The sequence below is a fragment of the Leptodactylus fuscus genome, chromosome 6 (genome assembly GCF_031893055.1).
Source record: "Leptodactylus fuscus isolate aLepFus1 chromosome 6, aLepFus1.hap2, whole genome shotgun sequence".
Lineage (NCBI taxonomy): Eukaryota > Metazoa > Chordata > Amphibia > Anura > Leptodactylidae > Leptodactylus > Leptodactylus fuscus.
Window position 1 is genome coordinate 37,171,742 of NC_134270.1, and position 26,302 is coordinate 37,198,043.

The 26,302-nt window shown below is 44.4% G+C and overlaps 3 protein-coding genes across 3 annotated transcripts in view; all 3 read left to right on the top strand.

Moving 5' to 3' along the window:
- Positions 1 to 26,302, top strand: part of LOC142210521 (uncharacterized) — a 297,487-nt gene that overhangs the window by 169,072 nt on the left and 102,113 nt on the right. The gene's annotated exons all lie outside the window — the stretch shown is intronic.
- The window catches only part of LOC142210524 (uncharacterized), a 219,996-nt gene that overhangs the window by 113,631 nt on the left and 80,063 nt on the right, over positions 1 to 26,302 (top strand). The gene's annotated exons all lie outside the window — the stretch shown is intronic.
- Positions 8,932 to 10,438, top strand: LOC142210523 (uncharacterized). The gene is made up of 3 exons (XM_075279737.1): positions 8,932 to 9,030; positions 9,247 to 9,400; positions 9,744 to 10,438. The coding sequence occupies exons 1-3, from the start codon at positions 8,991 to 8,993 to the stop codon at positions 10,327 to 10,329; spliced, it is 780 nt and encodes a 259-aa protein (XP_075135838.1). The 5' UTR covers positions 8,932 to 8,990; the 3' UTR covers positions 10,330 to 10,438.

Here is a 26,302-nt window from a genome sequence, read left to right on the forward strand (position 1 = left end):
ATGGAAAGGTACGACATTAACCATACACGTTCTATAGGCTAAGGTTTGCCATTCTCCAGTACGTTGTTGGGGTGCGTGGGCTCATGTCAGTACAAGTTACTCTAGTTTTAGATGTGACCAGAGCACTGCACGGCTTCACATTGGTGTCACAAACATCATAAACCAAGTTCACAATCACGACAAATACCTAAGATGGAAACTCATGTGACTAATGGACATTACAGTGTGATCCCTGGTTACCATGTTCTTTTATAACTTAGCCAGGTCACAAGGATCTGCAGGTACGGTATGGGTATGGATTGTGAAAAACCTTCAGTTATATCCTGGATATCAGGGGTTAAAACCTAAGAGGAAAGCATCAAAGTCAGAAATAATGTCTTATGAACAAATCTGCTGCTCCAAATACCAATGCAGTCTTCCCTAGATACATTGTTAGGGCCTCCATGTTGTATTTGCTGAATCCACTCCATTACACATCACGAATTCCAAGTGTACATGAGCCCTAGTATTGTAAGGCCCCATGCACACAGGGTAATCGGCTGAATTTCCCAGGAATTGGGACTTGCAGCATAATGATCTCTAAGGCCTCAGCGGCTCAGCAGGGACTCCCAGCATCATAGATCACTATGGAAGGAGTCCTGAATAGGTGCAGACCCTGAAATCCAGCCAATGATCCAGATTCCCCCGTGTGCTTGGGGTATGCAAAAGGCTATAAGACTGACATGGGACACATGCCGCCATCTGGTGCTTATAGGATACAACTGATTAATCTCAGGTTAGTTACCCATGTATGTAGGCAGGACAGCACTGGCAATGCAGGAAATCCATGTAACACATGATCAGTAAGCTGAGCTGGCCAGTGCCGTGTATCACCGACCTGTCCTTGTTGGAATATTCCATTAGAGTTGTGCTTCGTGCCGCTCTCATGGCTCCACCGCCTTTAGCATCTCCAGTTGCATGGGATGGAAACGTACCGGATTAGTAAAGGATAGCTGTCCAAGAACCCTTCCTTTGTATTGCAGATCAGATACATTGGAGTGATTTTTGACAGATTTTATGTTGACATTAATTCAATTTGTTACCCTGCCATTATTCTCATGTCATAGTGCCAGGTATCAGCAGGGCTGCGGAGGGGCGATGTATAGTCCCAAATCCAGTGGATAAGTGATCAGTTTGTGATCTGCCTGGGTCTAACATCCGGATCCAGCACAGATCAGATGTTCCAGCAGTTTCACCCCATCCCATCATACATATCCGCTAACCTATACTTCTATATTAGGACTTTTACTGTATAGTGTCTAATATATCCGTGGTTATGTCACGGCTGTGGAGTCTGGACCAGCTTTGTGTTGCCGCCTGCAGTTATTAATATTGTAAGATGAATAGCTTTATATATTTAAGTTCATAGGAATTCAGTCACCAGCTTTAGTCATGACTTAGAGGTGATTTTACTGCTTCTGACTGACCCTGACCATCATTTGTGACAGTCGGCCTCGTGACTCCACAGCCCTGGTTAACGGTACCATGTTTGTCTATGGACTGTGTCTGATATTAGGCTAAGACAACCCTTTTAAGAACAGCTGTAATACTGTGCCCATGTATATGTGATAGGAGCAGCTTCAATGAGTGAAGACGAATATTTCACACGTACAGTATATTCCATATTGGGCATTATGGTCATACATGTTCACTGACACCAGGCCGAGACTACCTAAGAACAGTCTTCAAAGGAAGGATCTTTTGTAAAACACCCATGCATCCTAGAGGAAATGGTCTAAGCCATAGCTGTCCCCAGCAGTAGATGGTGAAAGATCAAATTATTAAATTTAATACTCAAACTTTTTCTTTATGGAGACAATCTACCACCAGAGGGGTTCCATTTTTTTTACATTTTTGGCCATACGGGTCATGGATATGTGAAGGCAGAGCTACTTGTCAACAAAACAAGCATTTGTAGGTGTATGAGCCACAGGATTGATGAGGAATTGCTGGTCGGTGGGGTCTGACTGCTGAGAACTGGGCACGTTTTACACCCATTGGGAATATAGCACTGGGGATAGCGGGGATCCACCTGCCTTCACCCTGGTTATGGTCACAATGGTGGTAAAACACCTACAGATGTCAGGATTGGTGGAGGTCTCAGCAGTTGGACCCCACTGATCAGCCTTTTAACCTCTCCTATGGATAAAGAATAAAAGGTCTATCAACTATCGGACAGAATTTTTTTTTATAAGGCCACACAATGGTCATCTCAAAGGATCATTGCTTTTTCTTCTCGACAATTGTTCGTTTTTGGTTGAAATTGTCAAGTTTCAACAGAATTCTGACAAACAATCTAACAATAGAATTGTTACAAGCCATCTTAGTAACTTTTTGTAACAAAGTACTGGAGAATGGGTGACATTGCACAGACTTGTACCAAAGGAAGGGTGATTCACATCTGCTACTATGACCCAGCTACGGTGCCACATACACCGCATAAGGACAGGCGCACTCTAGACTACCGGACCGCGCCGCACATTCTAATATAAAACCCAGCAGGTGATACTCAGAATGATCTTGTATTTATTGTATAAACCTTTGCTGCAAGTGATTGAAGGAATGGTTGGCTTCTCTCCAGAGAGCACATTACAGCTACTTGCTCCCTTGTTTTAACCCTTTGATTTCTATTCTTATAAAGAACCTGTATAATATCTTGGGAATTTTTGGTCAGTATTTTCTTTGCATCCAATACACGCAGGAATCCGCTGAATGTAACAAAACAGCTCTCTATCTTAATATGTCCAAAGTAATGATTTTCGTTTTGTTTTTTCTGGTTGATATTTTTCATTTTGTTATTTATGTTGGACTAGACAAAAAAGAAAAAAAAAACTACAAAAAAATGTATTAAAATGGCTGTTTCAGTGATAAATTTTCTTTTCTTTTTTTTTTTCTTTTTGAGACGTCAGACAAATGATTTTTGGAAGTGAATTCCTGGAAATAAAATTGTGATATGCAGATAAACTACTCTATCTTGTTTCATGTTCATTGCATAAGATCCTGACTGCTTACGTGTACATGCACACCATGCCAACTGGTATTCCTTCTGATCGCCGCATAGTCAGAGCATGCATGTGTTCTACATGGAGAGAGGGGAATAAGCTGATACACACCGGATCAAAAGGATTGGAGATTTTGAGATCAAGCAGCCTTCCTCCATCTACCACCAAGGGAATATAAGGACACCAAAATACACATGACCTGGTTGCCTGGTCTAGTGTATATGGCAAGCTTAAAGGGATCCTATCATTAAAACTCAATTTTTTTTCTGCCTACAACGTAGGAATAGCCTTAAGAAAGACTATTCTTCTCCTACCTTTAGATGTCTTCTCCGCACCACTGTTTGGTAGAAATCCCAGTTTTCGTCAGTATGCAAATGAGTTCTCTCGCAGCACTGGGGGCGGCCCCCAGCGTTCAAACAGTACTGGTGGCGTCCCCACTCCATTCTCCAGCGCCGCGTCCATCTTCTTCAGGAACGGGTCTTCTTCCGGCGGTGGCTTCAAACTTCTAGGCCTCGGGCAGCCGACTGTGCATGCCTGCTGGTCGCAAGAAAATGACTGCTTACAATACTGTGTAAGCAGCCATTTTCTTGTGGCCGGCGGGCATGCGCAGTCGGCTTTGCCCTAGGCCCGAGGCCTAGAAGTATGAAGCCAGCGCCGGAAGAAGATGCGAAGAGAGGCTGCTCCAGATGAAGATGGAGGCGGCGCTGGAGAGTTCTCTCGCAGCATTGGGGACGCCCCCAGTGCTGCAAGAGAACTCATTTGCATACTGACAAAAACCGGATTATATACCAAACTGCAGTGCGGAGAAGACATCTAAAGGTAGGAGACGATTAGTCTCTCTTAAGGCTATTCCTACGTGTAAGTCAGAAAAAATGAATTTTAATGATAGGATCCCTTTTAAAACTCACAATCTAAATTCTCCAACATACAATATGGCCAGCTAATCTATCAGTGTGTGTCCCTCTCTCCCAAATAAAGAATTTTTTTGGTATATAATAGGAATCCAGAGAAAACACTTGCACACGTAGCAAGGATCTACAAAGGACTGTACTGTGCGTAGAATACTGCAACTTCTCTCCCATTCAGGCTTCCTAGTTCGAGCAATGTATGTTTTACTGCAAATAGTCACTTGCTGGGGGGTGAGACATTTGATTAAATATGGAGCAAATTAAACAAAACGTTTTCTGTAAGTCTTCACAAGGTTGGCACACACTGTTGTTGGTATGTCGGCCCATTCCTCCATGCAGATCTCCTCTAGAGCAGTGATGTTTTGGAGCTGTCACTGGGCAACACGGACTTTCAACTCCCTCCAAAGGTTTTCTATAGGGTTGAGATCTGGAGACTGGCTAGGCCACTCCAGGACCTTGAAATGCTTCTTACAAAGCCACTCCTTCGTTGCCCTGGCGGTGTGCTTTGGATCATTGGTCATGCTGAAAGACCCAGCCACATTTCATCTTCAATGCCCTTGCTGATGGAAGGAGGTTTGCACTCAAGATCTCACGATACATGGCCCCATTCATTCCTTCATGTACCCGGATCAGTCGTCCTGGCCCCTTTGCAGAGAAACAGCCCCAAAGCATGATGTTTCCACCCCTGTGCTTTACAGTAGGTATGGTGTTTGATGGATGCAACTCAGTATTCTTTCTCCTCCAAACACGATGAGTTGTGTTTCTACCAAACAGTTCCAGTTTGGTTTCATCAGACCATAGGACATTCTCCCAATACTCTTCTGGATCATCCAAATGCTCTCTAGCAAACTTCAGACGGGCCCGGACATGTACTGGCTTAAGCAGTGGGACACGTCTGGCACTGCAGGATCTGAGTCCCTGGCCGCGTAGTGTGTTACTGATGGTAGGCTTTGTTACATTGGTCCCAGCTCTCTGCAGTTCATTCACTAGGTCCCCCCGCATGGTTCTGGAATTTTTGCTCACCGTTCTTGTGATCATTTTGACCCCACGGGTGAGATCTTACTGTGAGTCCCAGATTGAGGGAGATTATCAGTGGTCTTGTATGTCTTCCATTTTCTAATTATTGCTCCCACAGTTGATTTCTTCAATCCAAGCTGGTTGCCTATTGCAGATTCAGTCTTCCCAGCCCTGGCAGGGCTACAATTTTGTTTCTTGTGTCCTTCGATAGCTCTTTGGTCTTCACCATAGTGGAGTTTGGAGTCTGACTGAGATTGTGGACAGGGGTCTTTTATAAACAGGTGCCATTACTACAGGTAATGAGTGGAGGACAGAGGAGCCTCTTAAAGAAGAAGTTACAGGTCTGTGAGAGCCAGAAATCTCGCTTGTTTGTAGGTGACCAAATACTTATTTTCCACCATAATTTGTAAATAAATTCTTTCCAAATCAGACTGGATTTGTTTTCTCATTTTGTCTCTCATAGTTGAGGCCACCTATAATGTCAATTCCAGGCCAACCTCATCTTTTAAAGTGGGAGAACTTGCACAATTGGTGGCTGACCAAATACTTTTTTCCCCCTGTAGGTGTTTGAGGTAATCCTCCATTTTGTATCTGTCATCCATTTTGTGTTCTTTTACATAAGAATGTTATTCTGGATGTTAAGCCAAGGTGCTTAGGAATGCGGACACAGTATCTTCATGCATAACCATACTTTGAGGAAACCCGTTATATCCCTGACACAGGTGTGGGGGAAAGTTCTGTAAATAATGCTTATAGAAGATAGATGTGTACATGCAATACACTGGTGTAAGTGGCCACAAGAGAATCACCACAAACATGCACAGTCAGCCCGATGGCACGCGTTGACTGCACGTGTGACATTTAAATTCAGAAGAAACCTTCGGAAAAAGACATTGCAGAGGACGCGGCGGTGAGGCGTGCCAGAAGAAGATGGAGGCGGTGCTGGAGAATTTTCTCGCAGCACTGGGGACGTCCCTAAACTAATTTGCATACTGAAGAAAGCCGGGATATCTACTGAACGGTGGCACGGAGAAGACATCTAAAAGTAGGAGAAGAATAGCCTTTCTTAAGGCTATTCCTATGTGGTAGTCTTAAAAAATGGGATGCTAATGATAGAATCCCTTTAATAGATTATTTCTGTCAGTAAACAAAATTAAGTGATTGAAGAAAAGAGAAATCTAAATCCCATCAATATTTGGTGTGACCCTTCATTGCTCTCCATCATTTCTTCTGGGTACACTTGCAGACAGTTTTTGGAGGATCTCGGCAGGGAGGTTGTTCCTACTATTTTGGAGAACTAAGCACAGATCTTCTGTGGATGTAGGCTTGCTCCAATCCTTCTGTCTCTGTGTAATATCAGACAGACTGGATGATGTTGAGATCAGGGCTCTGTGAGGGCCGTATCATCACTTCCAGGACTCCTCCTCCAAAGGGCGGTCATAATAAATATTGAGTTACATTTTTCTTCCATCCATTCAATACAGATTTTGGATTTTTCTGTTTTGTTTTTTTTTCCTTTTTTTGGAAAATTCTGAATTCCCGGAGGGGCGTACCACATTCAGGTCCATTTCTGATCCAGAGGAAGAGTGAATACAGAGAACATCTTTCTCTTTAAAGGATGTAACATGGCCATGCATTACAAAGACCGCACAATGGGGGGAGTATATTAAAATTGGCCTCCTAATAAGGCTTTTATCACACAATAGTGTTTGATGTCAGTGTGCTAGCTGTGTTATAACATACCGCCCCATTCTAAATATAGGATCTATTCAACACAACCGTCATTTTAATGCTCCCTGTGACCAATTTGTGTCAAAGTAAAACTTGCCATTTCCCGGTCAATTTCACGTATCCCTCGGTAATATCTACAACGCGTACTTTTTTATGGTCGAGTACACGGTACTGTTATTCAAATAAGCCCTAATTCTGACCCATCTCGGGAGGTCCCGAGCACTAGAGCAGAATTATACAGTAGTCAGGCCTGTTTTCTGGTGTGAGTTATAGTAATTCTGACAGGTATCCCTGGCCCGCTCTGCCCATCTTCTGCCCCACATCTATGCCTGTTTTCACAGTAGACAGAATAGTAAATTCCCAGAGTGATTTCAGTGGGAATCATGTACTACTTAGTTTCTCCTGCGGGGGCACTGCAGGGGATCTAAACACTTGCTGCCAGGCTACTGATCCCTGGGGTCTGAGAAGTGTTACTTCAGGTGACCCTTCTAAAAGAGTCCCTTTTTATATCCTGACAGAATGGTATCACAGGCCATGGACTGTGTATACCTCCGATATAGGGTATCATTTATTTTTACATTTCATAGTCCGTACAAATGAATATATGTAAACCATTGCTACGTATAGAGCACAGTATAGGCCGGGCCTCAGCATTTATCTAAGTATTACAGCACATCTTCCCTATCTGATCATTCGGACATATGTCTAATATATATAGCCCATTAATCTGTGTGTATATCTCAGGAGGGAATGAAACTGCAAATCCTTGTGTTTTCCTACCACATCATATTGACCTTTACTCCTCAAGTTCCATATGTTAACCTGCAGATACAGCTTATCTCCACTGATAAACTATAGGTTGTGCCTGTGCCCAGGGGTATAAAGCTGGAGCAATGCACAGCATAGATCTCATGAGCAACTGACCGGCAAAGAGAAGGTAAGAGCTCGCACAACCCTACCTGGACATGACTTGAATTATCTATAGATGGAGCAGAGCTGACTTTGCTATAGCACACTGGATGCATCATACTAACCCTATAAATCAAATATATTATGCGAGTTGCCTTGAATGACAAACCCGATTCTGTATTTCGTTATACTGTATTGTATGTATTTTCCTATAACAGTGTCAGAGTCCTTGATTATATAGTCTGACGTGCTGATCTAGATATACAGACAATACATATAGAGTGCATGGTATAGCTAGTATGGAATACATTAAATGGGGGGGATTACAAATCTGGACATTAAATTCACTTTAATATTCTGTATAACTCACTTCTATTGTCTCTAGCTATGGTTTATAGTTGGAGGAAAGTTATTTTGTTAATATAATATGTGATATAATTTTCCATAGACATTGATTGTTGTTACAATGATAAAATACATTTTATTTATCGCATTAAATTTGCCGATTTCTGAGCAGATCGATAATTTTGTTAGAAAAGTTCCAGTGTAACTTATTTTTTTCATCTATATCCCTGTTCATGTTGGGTTTCAGGGTCCAATGGGCGGAGCTAATCAGTGTCTGGTAGCTTCTATATGTGTGCATTGAGAAATAGCACCGCCTACCAGACCCCTAAATGCAATATTTAACTGGATAAATGACAGGCTTTACTGAATCTTTCCCTTCAAAATTATATCTTAATCTGCTCAGCTCCTCCTGCTCTATAACATACTAGTCTGCATTTTCAGTAGAGTAGTTTCCCTTTAAGATCATTTTTTACATTTACATCTTGTAACATTGTGGGTACTTTATATCGTAGACCTTTGGAACAAGTGTCTCTAAAGCTATTGAGATATAATGCGCTATTTAATGTTACTTAGACTTATTTCTGGGGTTCCCAGGTCTTCTCTGGGGTGTTTATATGTGACAGTATATCACACTGTGTATATTCATTATATTGTATATTAGGTTATTAAGTGTATCTTAAAATATAAGCACTAGAAACAATTATATCTTTACTATAGAAAGTAGCCACAATAGCTCATACTAGCCAAACCATAAACCCCCATCTGTAGACAGCTGTTTGGGTGTCTTTGACCCTCTTCAGTACAGAGCAGGGTACTGATAGGCTAGAGCAGATGTCTTGGATGTAGCCCAGGGACTGTTCCTTATCAATACCCCCCTCCTTCCCGTGCTAAGTAGCCACAAATACAAGTCCATTACCTTTTTGTATACTTTGGGTAAGCTGTAAGTGAGGTTGACATTATAAAAGTCAAGACCTAGAACATGACTAATGTTCCATACAAATGTGTCTTTGTCATAGGTTGGTGACAAGATTTTGCAGCCATGAGAGTTTTTGTGGTTCTCGCACTCCTGTTCCTCACAGGTAAGTAGCTGTAACTAAATCTGTTCTCTATTCCTTTATTTCTGAGACCAGTCTGTGACATCTCAGTATGTTTTGTATCCTGCACCACCCTTAGTGGTATTCTTTGCCATCTGTAGGGTTATAGGTTGGACTTCATGGACTTGTGTCTTCTTCCAACCTCATGTACTATGTTACTATCTACTTCCTATAACACACAACCCTTTGTCTTACCATCAGGAACCCAAGCCCGTTACCCATGGCAGCGGGATGAACCCCAATCCCATGCTCAACATGTCCGGGAAGTCATTGAAAGCTACTTGACTAAAGTACGAGATCTCGGTAGAGAGGCTGTATCACAGGCGGAGTCTTCAGATCTTGGAAAACAGCTTGAGTAAGTAGCTATGGGGAAACTTTACTTGAAGGAAAAGACTTAGGAGCTCCAGTGGTTTTGAGGGCTGTTTAAAGGTAGCCATTTAATAGCTGTCGAGCATGCATGTGTTCTGAACATGAAGAAAGGAATTGTCCTCTGGCATTATATTAGGTCCTCCAAGAACAAAAGGAATTGGCATATAAACTTCCTTCTTTTCCCAACATTCCCCTAGAAGACAACCCCTTGTTCATCTTTGGTGACCCCTCCAAAATCGATTTGTACGACTCATGCTAACCTAATTGTTTCTGTATTTTCATTTTTACCTTTTCTAGTAGAATAAATTTAATATCTTTTGTTCCTTCAGTCTGAAAATCACTGAGAAGTTTGACACCCTGAGCAGTAATGCATTGAACCTGAAGAAACAAATCAACCCATATGTGGACAGACTCAAAGAGCACATTTCTGCAGAACTGGAGAAAGACATCCCTCTTCTCAGAGAAAAGATCCGTCCCATTATTGAAAACTTCCAGAAAAACTGGGCTGAAGAACTCAAGGCTTTCAGAGAGAAGGTGACACCTTTGGGAGACGAGTTGAAGAAACAAACCAAAGAAAACCTTGAAGCCTTCTACAAGAAGCTGCAGCCAGTGGCTGAAGATTACAGAGAGAAGATGCGTTCTAAGGTTGACTCCCTTCGTGCCGACCTGGCTCCATACAGCGATGAGGTGAGGCAGAAGATCATCCAGAAACTGGAAGAACTCAGAGCTAACGCTGGTCCCAAGGCAGAGGAATACAAAGCTCAAATCTCCCAATATATTGAAACCCTGAAGGAAAGGTTTGGACCTATTGCTGAGGATCTCAAGACACGTCTGTTGCCCCATGCAGAAGAAGCTAAAGCCAAACTTGCCAAACTTTGGGAAGCTGTGAGGGCCAGACTTCAGCAGAGTGCATAGGAAGTTTCTATGTAATGACTGTGTGATGACATGGTGCTCCAGGTGTAATTCCTTGACTGATCCAGAGCTTCCAGGGTCTTCAGGAGAGGAGGATACATTAAGAAGCTGCTAACCCTAAAGTCTTAGCTACAAATATATCAGAAAGATGTGAACTTTATCCATTGATGACATGATACCGACCTTCTCTCCTAAGACCATGTCCCTATCATCTTTCACATCGGTCTGAAAATAAAATTTATTGGAGAAACATGATTTTGTTTTTGTGTTTTGATGTTTTTCAATATGTCATGACATAAAATAATAGGCAAACCTGTGGTCAGTGTCGGACTGGGATGTCTAGGGCTCACCAGTGTACTGAGACAGCTCAGCTACAGATAATAACATGTTGGGTGCCATGCCCATGCATGGCCCCTGGAATTGTTAACATTACCTGTAGCTGCACTGTCATGGAAAAGCTGATCTGTAGAGGTCCTGGCTGTCAGACTCGCGCTTATGTAATATTGATGGCCTATCCTAAGAACTGGTCATCAATATTAGAAAAATGGATAAATCCTTTAAAGAGGTTGTCCAGAAATTGGAGCAACCCATTTGATGGGTGGGAGGTGTAAAATATAAAATGAAGAAGCCTACTCACCTGTGCCCAGCGCTCCATTGTCTGCTGCCAGAGTCCATTCTGTCTCATCCATGTTCTTTTTGGGAGTCCTGCACCTCATTTGACCACTGAGACCAATTAGGCACAGGAGTTACAGGATTTCCAGAAATGAGACCGAACAGGCGGAGGACAGCGATGTGCTGTGGACAGGTGTGTATGTTTTTAATTTTTAATTTTAAACCTCTCTGACCACCATAGGGGTCTCTCCAACATCTTTAAAGGGGCTATGGCTCCTTCACTGGTTCCTCATTCTATATGTACATTGGGTTGGGGCAGCGAAAGGGGCTAAAATCCTATGGGGTGGCATTAAACTGTGTGGGTCACTAGGGGGAAATATTAAAGGGGTTGTCGGACTTAACTTTTTTCTGGTCTAACTCAAGGATAGGCCAGAAATACCTGATCAGTAGGGGGTTTACATGTGGTCCCATAAGCTGAAAGAAAGCTCCGTCTGCTGTATGGTGACCGGCATCATCACTGCAATTCAGCTACTACTCACTTTAATAAGTGCTGAAATGCAGTGAAGTTGCCTGATCTCTATAAGGTGGATGGAGCTTTCTTCTTCCAGCTGTATTGTGTACAGGATGGGTGCTGGAAGCGGCTACTATATAGCTGATCAGTGAAGGTCCCGGGTGTCAGCTCCCTGATGATCAGGTATTAATGTCCTATCCTGAGGCTAGATTATTGGACCCCATCACTGCCCCCTCACAATAGTAGTCCCGTCACTGGTCCCCCTTATATCAGCATTAGGTCTTTACTTACCTGTGGTCTCTGACGTCCTGCTCCTTCTTGCTCCAGACACACTGTAAAGATATCATGTGTGTGTAGAACAGGAAAGAGTGGGTGGGGCCAAAGAGCATACAGGTAAGTATTTATACCTACCCCTCATCCCATGCAGCTTGAGCCTGTGGCCTACAAGTCGGGGAATGGTAGAGTAGGAAGCCTGTGGCTTCCTACTCTACCAGTAGCAGAACCAGGTTGGGGCGCCACTTCTCCCCGGTTCTGTGATCCGTTTGTATTTTTAACAACCATATTGGCAGAACCGGGGAGAACTGGCTGCATTCATTTACCGATCTACGCTCCTACTGCGGTCTAATCTTCACAACTTCAGCCTTCAATGGGCCCTGAGAGTTGCACATCATGTTGCGATGATGTGTGGTGCACAGGAGACTCCTGAAGGCTGAAAAAAAAAAGACTGCAGTGAGCAGGAGCAGGGATAAGTAAATTAATAGGAGCCAATATCAGACCTCCACTGCTTATTAAAAAAAGAAGTGAGAGTCCGGTAGGGCCCCCTAAAGGCACAGGGCTGGCCCCGATGGGCCAGTCCAAATCTGCCTGTGGTCTCAACCTGATGAAGCAATACAGAGACAATCATCTTTTTACTGATATCCAAATCAGCTGGCAAGTGCATCAGCGGAGATGCCAGATTTGCCTACAGATGGTCGTAATGGTGGCAGAGGTTGAAAATGTAATTTATTTGTCATTGGCCAGTGATTCCAGAGGAGAGCCTACACACTTGAGACTGTTTGTAGGCAAATCTGGCAACATTTTCTCCACTCATGGTTAGTGGTTGGTTGAAGCCATTTATTGTCAAACTTCTGTGTTTTCTCTTTGTAAATCATAATGACCCTGTTCAAAAGTTCACATGATCCAGTTCTCAATAGCATGTATTTGTGGTTGGAAAGTGGCATAATGTAAAAAAGTTCAAGGTGTATGAATACTTTTACAAGCCACTGTACATGCTCACTGTGTTGATTGGTGATATGGTGTGGACCACACTCAACATGGATCAGAGGAAGCGAAGGAAAGAATTGTCTCAGGATCTTAGAAAGAAAATTATAGACAAACATGGTAAAGGTTGTAAGATGATCTCCAAGCAGTTTGAAGTTCCTGTGACCACAGTTGTACATATTATTCCGAAATTTAAGATCCATGGGCTTGTAGCCGACCTTCCTGGACGTGGCCACAGGAGGAAAATTGATGACAAATCAAAGAGACGGATAATACGAATGGTAACAAAAGAGCCCAGAAAAGGTTCTAAAGAGGTTAAAGGGATTCTATCATTTAGAAACCCTTTTTACAATTGATACACATAGGAATAGTCTTAAGAATGAAAGATTATGTAGATAATCTGTTTTCCCTTAGCCCAAACAGCAGCACAAGATGGGGTATTCCTGCCCCTGTGTTCTGTTAGGACAGGTGGAACTTTTAATAAACTAACAAGTTACCCTCCCATAAAAGGTCCCGGAGACCTCCCCCTCCCTGTGTTAGTCTCCAAGTACCATACAGACTCTAATTAACTTATCCATACTAAGAAAAAAAGGGAGGGAGCTTTGTGCTGCTGCTTGAGCTAAGGGAAAACAGATTATCTACATAATCTTTCATTCCCCCTACGCCCAAACAGCAGCACAAGATGGGGATTTAACAAGTAATACCCCTTCTAGGGAGGGCGATCCTGACAAGCAGAGGTCAGGATAGAATAACCAAAGGACTATGCCAGTCCAATCTATAGTGCCTGGCGAAAGTCAAGTGGGAAGACCAAGATGCAGCTGCACAGATCTGGTCTACTGAGAGGGACTGCCTCTCTGCCCAGGATGCAGCCACCGACCTGGTAGCGTGGGCTCGCAAAAATTCTGGAACCTGCAGCCCCTGTGTCTGCAAGGCCACTGAGATGGCTTCTCTGATCCACCTTGACAGGGTAGGTTTGGACGCCTTAACACCTCTGTTGTGACCAAAAAAATTGATAAGTAGGTTTTCTGACTTGCGGAATGGGCCTGTCCGGTCCAGGTATATCTGCAGTGTTCGTACAAGATCCAAACTGTGCATCTTCTCCTCCCACTCCGAGGAAGGAGAGGGGAAGAAGGTGGGCAAGGTTATAGTCTGGTTTATATTTTCCACTGACGGAACCTTGGGCAGAACGCCTTGAACAAACCTGAGCTGGACTCTGTCTGGAAAAAAGATTGTGTATGGCTCTGACGCCGCCAAGGCCTGGAGCTCACCTACTCGCTTGGCAGATGTGATTGCCAGCAAAAAGGTCACTTTCCAAGAGAGGTACTTGAAGTCCACCTCTGTCAAGGGTTCAAATGGAGGGCCACATAGCCCTTGCAGGACCGCAGCTAAGTCCCATTGGGGGGCCGGGGGCCGTACCGGGGGTCGGAGCCTAGAGGCCCCTTTCTGGAATTGCCTTATAAGAGGATTCTGAGACAGTCTAGTCCCCAATAGAGCGGATAAAGCCGAGACATGTACTCTCAAGGTGGCTGGGGACAATCCTTTATCCAACCCTTCTTGTAAAAACTCCAGGACTGATTCAATGGATGATGTATCACACTGCCTCCTGGCTCCCCAATCCTTAAATACTTGAGCGATCCTCTGGTAACTACGATTAGTTGAGTCCGCTCTAGAGTGGGCCAATGTTCTTAAGACGGCCTGGGACAATCCTCTGTCTCCACGTACGGTGCGGTCAACCTCCAGGCAGTGAGGTTGAACCTGTCCAGATCCTGGCAGAGCTGACTGTTTAGAGTTACCAGGTTTTGGACACACGGAAGCCTCCAGTAGGTCCCTCGACTCATTAACATGAGGTGGGTAAACCATGCCCTTTTCGGCCAGAACGGCATGATGACAATGGCCAATGTCTGGTCCTGCCTGAGTTTCGCCAACACCCTGGGAATCATTGGAATCGGAGGGAAAACATATGCTAGTTTGAAGCTCCAGGGTATCGACAGGGCATCGATCGCCAAGGGATTGCCGTCCCGGTACAGGGAGCAAAATCGTCCCACCTTGGCGTTGTGTTGGGTGGCCATCAGATCCACCTCGGGGAGACCCCATATCCTGGTGAGCTGTTGGAAAATTTCCGGGGACAGAGACCATTCGGCTGTTGTTACTAGTCCCCTGCTTAGTTGATCTGCCAGGACGTTGAGGTGGCCTTTGATATGTACCGCTGACAGCCGGGACAAATTCTTCTCCGCCCAGGAAAATATCAGGTCGGTCACCCTCATCAGGGAGGGAGACCTGGTGCCTCCTTGTTTGTTGATATATTGAACGGCCGTAGAATTGTCTGTCCTTACTCTGACAGCCTTCCCTTGGAGATGGGGAGTCAGAGTCCGTAGTGCCAGATAAACTGCCGTAAGCTCTCGCCAATTGGAGGAGCGCGTTCTCTCCTGCTGGTTCCATGTTCCCCGTATTAGGGTCTCCCCCAGATGCGCTCCCCAGCCTGTAAGGGAGACATCTGTGGTCAACAGGGTCCAGGAGGTCTGGACCGTGGACCTCCCGTCCTTGAGTTGGGACCACCATTCTAGTGATCGACGGGCACTGATGGAAAGCTGGATAGGCTTCTGAAGTCCCAAGGGACTGTGGTTCTATACTCTCAGGATCTCGAGCTGTAAAGGGCGCATATGCCATAGAGCCCAGGGAACTGCCTCGATGGTCGCGGACATGAGACCTAGGACCTTCATCGCTGTCCTGATTGTAACCTTCCTGGTTCGGGATAGGTGGTGAACCGCTCGACCAATCTTCTCCTTCCGAGGAGAGGGCAGGGAGATCATCATACTGAGAGAATCCAAGTTGAACCCTAGGAATTGAATCCGGGTAGATGGAACCACTACTGACTTTTGCCAGTTTACTAGCCAGGCCAGCTCGCTTATAAATGCCACTGTGATGCTCAACTGTGTGGCGAGGAGCTCCCTTGACTGAGCTTTTATCAGCCAATCGTCTAAATATGGGACAATAAATATCCCCTGGAGGCGCAGGGCGGCTATGACCGGGGCCACTACCTTTGTAAAGATGTGGGGGGCTAAGGTTATACCGAACGGGAGAGCTGTAAACTGGAAGTGATGTAATCTTCCGTTTAGATATGTGGCAATCCTTAAATACTTTCTGTGTGGAGGATAGATGGGGATATGGAGGTATGCATCCCTCAGATCCAAGGTGACGAATAGATCTCCTGGCTGCAGAAAGGGGAGAACCGACCTTATGGTCTCCATCCGGAACCGGACCTTGCGGATAAATTGATTTACATACCTTAGGTCGATAATCATGCGCCACCCTCCGGTCGACTTTGGCACTAGAAACACGGGTGAGTAGACGCCTTGCCCTTGTTCGTCTAGAGGGACGGGTTCCAATGCAGCCTTGTCGATATACTCCAGCACAGATCTTTGCAGATGAAGTTGTTTGGTGCCCTGAAGAGGGCGGGTCCTCCTGCATCTGTCTGGAGGAAGGGAAAGGAAGCTTATCTTGTAGCCTTCCCGTATAAGCTGGAGAACCCAAGGATCCTGGATATGATGGTGCCAGGCGGCTAAATGTAAGGAAAGACGACCCCCCAGCTTGGCCCTGCAGGCAAGGGGATCGTGACAGTCAGAAGGTGGCTCTCTTTTCACCACCACGGGAGGAACCTCGACCGCCTCTTGGGCCCGAGGGGCGCCTACGAAATTGGCCTCTAGACATGCCTCTGGAGGGGGCGTAGCCCCGAAAGGATTGTTGCCTGGATCCTGTAGACTGGGGCAGGTTCTTACCTTTTGAATCGGCCAGACCCTCCATTATCCAGTCGAGTTCACTCCCAAATAGTCTGCCTGGCTCAAAGGGCAAGGTGCATAGATTGAATTTGGAGGCGTTATCTGCCCTCCAGGGCTTAAGCCAAAGCGGGCGCCTTGCGGCGGTGGACAATGCCATGGTTCTTGCTGCCAGCTTGATCTGGTAGAAAGCCGCCTCCGAGAGATAGTCAGACATGAGGCTAATATTTGTCATGGCCGACAGCAAGTCGTCCCGATGGACCCCGGAGTCAATATCTCTCTCCAGTTTTGAGATGTCTGACCGCAGTTTAGCGACTACCTCGCTAGCCGCGATGCCCACTGAGGCTTGTGCTGAGGAAGAGGCGTATATACGCCTCAGGGACCCCTCCGCCCTCCGATCCATCACATCCTGGAGGTTAGAGCCATCCTCCGCTGGTACTACCGTACGCTTTGACAATTTGGAGACGGCAATGTCAACTTTGGGCGGAGGGCCCCAGGAGCTGGATTGTGCCTCGGATAGGGGAAAGAGAGACCTAAAGCGTCTAGAAGCAATGAATGGGCGTTCAGGTAACCGCCATTCAGCCTCGAGCCTTTTGACCAAGTCTGGGTCAGCCCTGAAGGCTCTGAGAGAGGTAGACGGAGTCTCCTCAGTAGCCTCCCCTATCTCTTTAGCCCAAACCACTTTTAGCAGCTTGGGCATCTTATCCACCGAGAAGACCGGCTTAGTTGGGTCCAGGTTGTCCTCTTCTGAGGAAACCTCATCCAAGATTTGGAGACCCTCCATCGGTGGAAGAGAAGGGGGCGAATCCATACGCGGTCTCTTAGATAACTGAGAGATCGAGACCTTCATCTCTCTCATCGACTCCTCGACAAATTCTCTCACCCAACCGACTACGTCACGGACCGAAGTGTCTTCTGAGGGGGGACCTCGACACCCGCGACAACATTGATAGGCGTAGCCATCAGGTAAGGGCACCTCGCACTTAACACAGGCTAGGTGGCGACGTTTGCTGGAAGCCTTCCTTTTAGGGTTATCAGCCACAGAGGAGGAGGATGACATCTAAGGAAAAACATATTACTCATTATTTTCCTTACCTTACAGCTTCTACTCTCAGAGCCCACCAGGGGGCATACATCACCTTTAAATGGGATTCAGAGCACTTGAAGTGTCTAGGAATTTTTCTACTTTCTGGTTGCCCAGGGAACAGTAGGAACCTGCAAGCTAAGCAGACAGGCAACCTACTCTGGGCAGACCAGAGCTAAATAGGGCGAAAGGGGGGCAGAGACATGCTAGCTCCGCCCCTTCCACCTCCTCTGCCTGAGCCAAGGCTGAGGGGCACAAATTTCCCTTAGCCTAACCTGGCTAAGAAGGCTGGAGAAGAGGGGGGACACTGCCCCCTTAAAATTTCCCCAAAACGGAGGATGAGAACGCTGAGAAGCGCTCCCAATCCCTGGCCGCGCGGGGAAGCCGGACCGCGCATGCGCGAAAAGGATTCCCACGCATGCGCGGGAAGAGTGGAAGTCCGCGGAGCACCCTAGCAGTGCCCGCGGCGGAAACAAAGAACTGCGGCACAAAGTTCCTCCCCCGGCCACCGGAGCATCTCCCCCTCAGGCGGCGGGGGAGAGCCGGGAGCGCGCGGCACCGCAGCGCCGAAGACATCAGAAGATGCCACCTCTCACTCCCTCTCCCCCACCCGGACGCTGGAGCATGTCTACCCAGGCTGGGGGGGGGGGGGTTGGCGCCGCACAGAAGTCAAGAAAGAAGCCCTACACCCCCAGGTAAGACCAGAAAAAGGGGGGGGGGGGGGGCAAAAAGAAAAAAGATTTCCCAAGAAAAATATGTGGGAGAGGAGGAGACCTCTCCCTCCACCTGTCCTGGTAACAGGACAGAAAAAAACACAGGGAGGGGGAGGTCTCCGGGACCTTTTATGGGAGGGTAACTTGTTAGTTTATTAAAAGTTCCACCTGTCCTAACAGAACACAGGGGCAGGAATACACCATCTTGTGCTGCTGTTTGGGCGTAGGGGGAAAGGCTCTTGCCCTTATTATTCTGATCCGTGCTGCCATTCCTGAGGAATTTCTTCTTTCTTCCTTATGCAAATGAGTTTTCTCACAGCAATGGTGGTGTCCCCAGTGCTGCTTGAAAACTCTGCAGCGACGGCCTCTGTCTTCCTCATCGCCTCCGCCTTCTTCTCTTGCGTTCCTTCTTCTCAGGGTCCAAGAGCGCCAACTGCACATGTCTGTCGGCCATTTTCCAGTGGCCCGAATGGGAGAGGCCACAGGAAAATGGCCATTGGCACTTTCGGACCCAGAGAAGAAGGAGTGCTAGTAAAGAAAGCGGAGGTGGTGAAGAAGACAGAGGCCCCCAGTGCTGTGAGAAAACTCATATACATAAGGAAGAAAGAACAGCAACAGGAACAGCATAATAAAGGTAAGAGAAGAATAGCCTTTCTTAAGGCTATTCCTATGTGTCTCTATTGTAAAAAGGATTTCTAAATGTTAGAATCCCTTTAAAGGTGAACTTCAAGCTCAAAGAACATTAGTGTCAGATTTCACCATCCGTCGTTGTTTGAGCCAAAGTGGACTTCATGGGAGACGACCAAGGAGGACACCATTGTTGAAAACAAATCAAAGAAAAGCCAGACTGGAATTTGCCAAACTACATGTTGACAAGTCACAAAACTTCTGGGAGAATGATGAGTTGAGACAAATATCAGACTTTTTTGCAAGGCACATCAGCTCTATGTACCAGCTCACAGACTGAAAAATGAAGCATATCTTGAAAAGAACACTGTTCCTAATGTGAAACATGGAGGAGGCTCTGTTATGTTCTGAGGCTGCTTTGCTGCATCTGGCACAAGGTGTCTTGAATCTGTGCAGGGTACAATGAAATTTCAAGACTATCAAGGGATTCTAGAGAGAAATGTGCTGCCCAGTGTCAGAAAGCTTGGTGTCAGTCACAGGTCATGGGTCTTGCAACAGGATAATGACCCAAAACACACAGCTAAAAACACCCAAGAATGGCTAAGAGGAAAACATTGGACTACTCTGAAGTGGCCTTCTATGAGTCCTGACCTAAATCCTATTAAGCATCTTTGGAAGGAACTGAAACATGCCGTCTAGAAAAGACCCCCTTCACACCTGAAACACTTTTTTGTTTAATGTAGATTGTGTGCCCCATATAGCGATCACAATGTACATTTTTTTCCTATCAGTATGTCTTTGTAGAATGGGAGGAAACCCATGCAAACATGGGGAGAACATACAAACTCCTTGCAGATGTTGTTCCTGGCGGGATTCGAACCCAGGACTCCAGTACTGCAAGGCTACAGTGCTAGCCACTGTGTTACCCCCTGAGACATTACTTTTGTCAGATTCAAGTTATTTCTGTGACCATTGTGGGTTTTTCCCTTTCATTAACCCCTTCCCGCGATGGCATTTTTTGTTTTTCGTTTTTCGTTTTTGACTCCCCTCCTTCTAAACCCCATAACTTTTTTATTTCTCCGCTCCCAGAGTCATATGAGGTCTTAATTTTTGCGGGACAATTTTTTCTTCATGATGCCACCATTAATTATTCTATATAATGTACTGGGAAGCAGGGAAAAAATTCTGAATGGGGTGGATTTGAAGAAAAAATGCATTTCTGCGACTTTCTTACGGGCTTTGGTTTTACGTCATTCACTGTGCAACCAAAATGACATGTCCCCTGTATTCTGTGTTTCGGTACGGTTCCAGGGATACCAAATTTATATGGTTTTATTTACATTTTGACCCCTAAAAAAAATTCCAAAACGGTGTTGGCTGCAGGGCCCCGGTATAGCTTACTGTTCTCTCCCTTCTGGGCCTAGTTTTGCCCCTACACAGGAGACTCAGTGATAGTTGAAGAGGCAAAGCTTGTAGACACTTTATTTAGACAAATCTTCCAGTCACAAGTAACATGGATGCCCAGTATCCATACACGTGGTACTCTGTATAAACGGATGGAAGTGACATCTGCTCTTCACTACCTCCTCTAGTACTCTGCCCCTTTCCAATGTGGCGAATATGGGGTAACTCCAGGCTCGGTCTTTTGTTTCAGCCACTACTAGGAAAGTGCAGGTCTCATTTCAGCCATGTGAGGCCCAATGGTGTGAGGCAGCCTGTCTTGGCCGAACTACCACTAACTAGAGATCTGAAAGAGCTTTCTGAGACACAACTGCAGCGTTCTGAAGCTAACTACACACTAACACTAGTGACTAACAACACGCCGAAACCAGATAGGACTTGTTAAACTGTAGAAAACACAGAGAAAAAATAGCTCCCTTTTACCCAGCAAGGGTCAGTTCAGATGCAGCTGCCAAATTCCGCGCGTTATACGTCCGTAACGACCCATTGAAATGAATGGGATCTGTTTTGAGCGCTCACATTCTGACACGTGTATACGTGCCAGAATGCGTGTCTGTAAACTCTGTGTGAACTGGCTCAACACAGGAATGGCCGATTAACTCTAAGAGGTCCAGCATAAGGCTGGGGAAAGTGCCATAAACATTATAATACAATCAAATCTTTATTATAACAATTACATACATCGCTGTACCACAAGAAGTGTCCTTGTGTAACACCACATATACTGTACATAGCATCTACTGGGGTGGACGATAAAACGTCATGCGACAAAAGAACCAAAAACATCATCATGTAAGAGATCCCAGGGGGTTCGGTCAGGGTCTTCAGGGTCAGGGGGAAGGTCCATGTCAAAAGTTTGACAAGGGACCCTGCCATTCCTAGTTAAGCCACTGATTAAACTCTGTAGTATATTAACTCCGAGTATATTAATAGTAGTAGTTGTTGGGTTCGCGGGCCGCCTCCTGCTGTCTGAGGTGGCCGCCTCACTCCACCTCATTATATGGGCACCCCTGGTAGTGACCCACTGGAAAAAATGTCCATGTCATTTTTAATGCAGAGTGAATGACATAAAAACAAAACAAAAAAAAGCAACCAACCAGAAGCATTATAAATAAAATCATTTAATGAAAGTCAAACAAAACATTATAATTGCTCCTAAATGGTGCCAACTGAAATTGCAGCTCGTTGTGCAAAGATTGAGCCCTCACATGGCTGTCTACAGAAAAATAAAGTAGTAATGAGTCTTGAAATGTCAGCAGATGGTGCGGTTACAGTAGGCTTAGGTTGTCAGATTAAGGGAGACCCCTCGTGAGTTTAAAGTAGTTGTCATAGAACTCTTCCTTGTCACCCTAGAACCAGAATTTACCTGGGTCAGTCTTAAACTTCTTTGGATGGATCTACTTGCCAGCTGAGAGGTGATGATGGTCTCCGGTCAGAACTAAGATAGGCCCCTGATCCCTGCTCCTGGCCGAAACTCCTCCTGTGGGAATCACCAATATCTATTTGGGGACAAATTGGACATTATTACCTATGGGGGACTGCTACCTGTAGGGGGTAGATAATTAGGACACTATTACCTATGGGGGAGTGCTAAGGTAGAAGAGCTGTTGAAGGAAATGCACGAGTATATGGTATCTGCAGAATAAAGACACCACAACAGACATGAAAGAAGAAAATGCCATTATGGTTTCTAACTCTGCTGACTTACAATGAGTGTCTGTAAATCTATTCCTGACATCTTCACTCAATGGGGGAGATTCAGTATTATTTTATCACTTTTGGTGTAAAATAGTTGCAACCCTTAGTAACTTTTTAACGCCACTTACAACTAAAAGGAAGAGAAATACACTGACACTGCAGACAAAGCTGAAACAATGAGGTGGGAAAACCCCTTTAAGTTCAGCACTGAAGAAAAGGGGTACCTCCTTGGATTAATTTCATCACTGCGCTTGCGTCAGGGCTCAGTGACGCATGTCAGCAGGTAATAATAAGGGGATGTTCCAGTTCATTTTTTAACCCCTAGGGAGACTTATAATAATTAATAATAATAAACGATCCATAGTCTGGGTACTGTTCCTTGGTCTCCTTAACCTTTGGCCTGAACTTGAGCACTTCAGCCAGTAAGTGGCTAAGCAGTGAGTATCAGAGTTTAGCCACTGATAAAGACTCATCGTTGTATGAATGGACAGGTGAGTATATACTATTTATTAAATTAAGTCTCAAACATGGTTAAAACAATTAACTGGAACATCCCTTAATATTGTCTGCTGAGATGTGTCACTGAGCCCCGACGCATGCGCAGTGATGACATTAAGGCAAAGGTGTTCCCTTTTCTTCAGTGTTGAGCTTAAGAACCATTGTACATACCTGGAATTGAATCCTTTTAGACTCTGCAAGATCCAATTCTAGTTGATCAGGACAATTGCCGTCATAAGGGTCATGATTTTGTCCATACCAGTTGCATAACATCCATTTGTATTTCACAAAAAGACTGGCAGTTCTGAAACATGTCTAGCAGGATCAATAACTTTCTTAGCCATCATTTTCTTGAGGTGTATACACAAGAGTTTTAGCTAGACTTTATGTAGCTTCTTTGTAGGATATAAGTGGTTGGAATGCGGATATATGTCTAATTAAATATCATTGCATTAAATATTGTTTCTCTCGTGTTTATTACAAGACGTCCTGGGAACTGGTATTTCTTCCATGACATATCTTAGATGTTCTATTCATTGGCTGAACTTCTGGTGAGCGGCTTATATATTACTTCTCATAAGTATACAGAGCAGACATAGAAGGATCCCATCTCTATTCATAACCAGGGCTCAGGAAGTTCGGGGAAGAGGTAAAACGCACAAACACAATATACTATTTCCATTGGAAACAAAAAGCAGATTTCCAAGAAGTTGAAGGTCCCTTTATTCCTGCCAGATTGGGGTACCTGTGGTAAGATTCTTATGTGGCTTGTACCCCACTGCGGCTTTAATCTCTGGTCTGTATTCTTATACTGTGCTGTTTTAGAGCTTTGTGTTCAATGTCCTTTTATAATCTGATAAGGTAGGTGTGTAGGTGCCCAAATTAGTGGTAGATTCACTATCAGACACTGAAAAACCACAGTTCACACGATGTCCTGAATTTTATAATCTGTTCATGTTACATTTAGTTATTAGAATGTATTATTTCATTTCAATTACTTATCCACATATGGCTTAGAAGAGAGGACGCATGTCCGGGGTTGTTGTGTAATTCTCAGGGGTGTTCCTTTAAGCATTGTCATCTTTATACATCTAATACAGGTTGTTTATCTGGTGCATTGAGGAGTCTGCCCAAGCATGAATGTCTTGCTACTTTCTACAGCCCTGCTCTTCCTTACAGGTAAGATGACTTTTGAGATTTCTATCTGATCCTATTTGAGTCTTTAACTTTAAATCTAGCCAGACATCCCCCGGTCATAGGACTTTTATTGCATAGTTAAACCAAAACAGTCCCAGTACTAGATGCTAGTAACAAAGATACCAAACAAATAGTCAATGTACTCCAACCCAGTCTCAATGTTAAAATCATGAATGATGCAAAAACATGACTGTATCAAAAATAATTTATGGACATAACACATTCTGGACAACCCAGACTATAGGACACTGTATTTCACTGAACTCTAGCGGTCTTCCTTTCCCCTGTTCTCCCCTTGTTTCCTGTCTTGTCTTGTCCTTTTTGTCCTTTTGAATGTGCAATGTGTCTACGTCTGTTTGATGACCTATGCTGATTTACTGATGTTTATATTTCTACTTTGATGGTTTGTTCTTTTTTTTGTCCTCTCTCTTTGGAGTAATACTGATTGTCAAATTTATTGATTTTTTTTATTGTTAAAATATTCTTAAATAAACAATTTAAAAAAAATAATTTATGGACATAATTATTAACATAATTGTTAGAGAGGGAAGACAAGACATTTAAAAACACTAAAAACAACACACAACACAAGAGAGTGGAGGTCGCAGTGGAAGGGTTAATCCAATATAGCATAGTCATAGATCACCTGAATCCAAAAGTATGTATTGGCTGTAGTAAAGGAATTAAGCTCAAACGTAGTCATTATATATATATGGAAAGTAAGGGGTTACTTGTACCCAACGTATACTGGACCAAATATAGGCTGTAACTATAGAGCTTTATTCCTATCTCATGCCGGTGGACATAGAAAGGAAATATAGCAAACTATGATAAGGGAATCAAGTTTAACCCCTTAAGGACCAGGCCATTTTTTGGTTTCGCATTTTCGTTTTTCCCTCCTCACATTTCAAGAGCCATAACTTTTTCATTTTTCAGTTCACAGAGTCACATGATAGCTTATTGTTTGCGGGACAAATTGTACTTTGTAATGGCACCATTCAATATGCTGTGCAATGTACTGGGAAGCTGGAAAAAAATTCAGAATGAGGCGCAATTGGAGAAAAAATGCATTTGCGCCATTTTCTTATGGGTTTAATTTTTACAGCATTCACTGTTTGGTACAAATGACATGTTACCTGTGTTCTACGTGTCAGTACAAACGCGGTGATACCAAATTTATATAGTATTTGAAATTTTTTGATACTTTTAAAAAAATGATAAACTTTGCAAAATAGAAAAAAAAATTTGTGTCATCATGTTCTAACACCTGTAACTTTTTCATATTTCCATGTATGGAGCTGGTTGTGGTGTCTTTTTATGCGGGACAAGATGACGTTTCTATTGATACCATTTGGGGAAAGATCCGATGGTTTGATCACTTTTTATTCAATTTTTTATAGGAGGCAAAGTGTTGAAAAAAAACGCTTTTTGGCTGTTTTTATTTTTTTTGCCGCTACGCCGTTCGCAATACGGGATAAATGTTTTAATATTCTAATAGTTCAGGCATTTTGGAGCGCAGGGATACCTAATATGTTTATGTTTAATGTTCTTTAATTACTTTTATAGCTGATCTAGGGAAAGGGGGGTGATTTGAACTTTTATATTTTTTTTATTTTTTTAATACTTTTAAAAACTTTTTTTTTTCTTCTGTTACATTTATGATCAGACCCCTTAGGTACCTTGAAACCTAGGGAGTCTGATCGCTCATACTATTCACTGCAATACTACAGTACTGCAGTGAATAGCAGAATCCCAGCACTTCTATTAGACGATGCCTCTGGCATTGTCTAATAGATCTCGGGCAGAGACAAGCCTGGAAGCCTTCAATAGGCTTCTGGCTGTCATAGCAACCGATCACCGCCCTCTTGTGACGTTCAGGAGGGCGGCGATCGGCGAAACATGGCGGCGCCCATGCCGCCTGCGCTGTTTACACGCTGCGGTCGCGTTTGACCGCAGTGTGTAAAGGGTTAACAGCAGCGATCGGCTCGGGCACCGACCGCTGCTGTTAGTGGCAGGTCCTGGCTGTATTATACAGCCGGCATCTGCCGTGTATGGAGCGAGCTCAGCGTGTGAGCTCGCTCCATACATCCCCATGCGACCCATGACGTACAGTTACGTCAAGGGTCGCTAAGGGGTTAAAGGCAGTCCATATCTATCTATCTATCTATCTATCTATCTATCTATCTATCTATCTATCTATCTATCTATCTATCTATAACATAGTGCTATAGATGCAACACTCAGGAAGGCCAGGGCTGGTATCACAGGTAATATCTGATGTGGCCGGCTTTCAGGGGATTAATCCTGGGTCCCAAATGTGCACAAACTCTCCTTTTTGATGTCCCCGACTACCCACCCCTGCTCTGATACCTGACAGTGACAACAGACAACCAGGCTTCGGGGGTAATCATTGCTCTTTTTACTAGCAGGACAAAGTAATACAAATGTACATATGGAGGACTTCTTCACATACAATACAGCAATCTTTTTAGGCCGTGTCCAATTAAGCAGGTGATAGAGCTTGGAGCAGGAATGCTTGGGA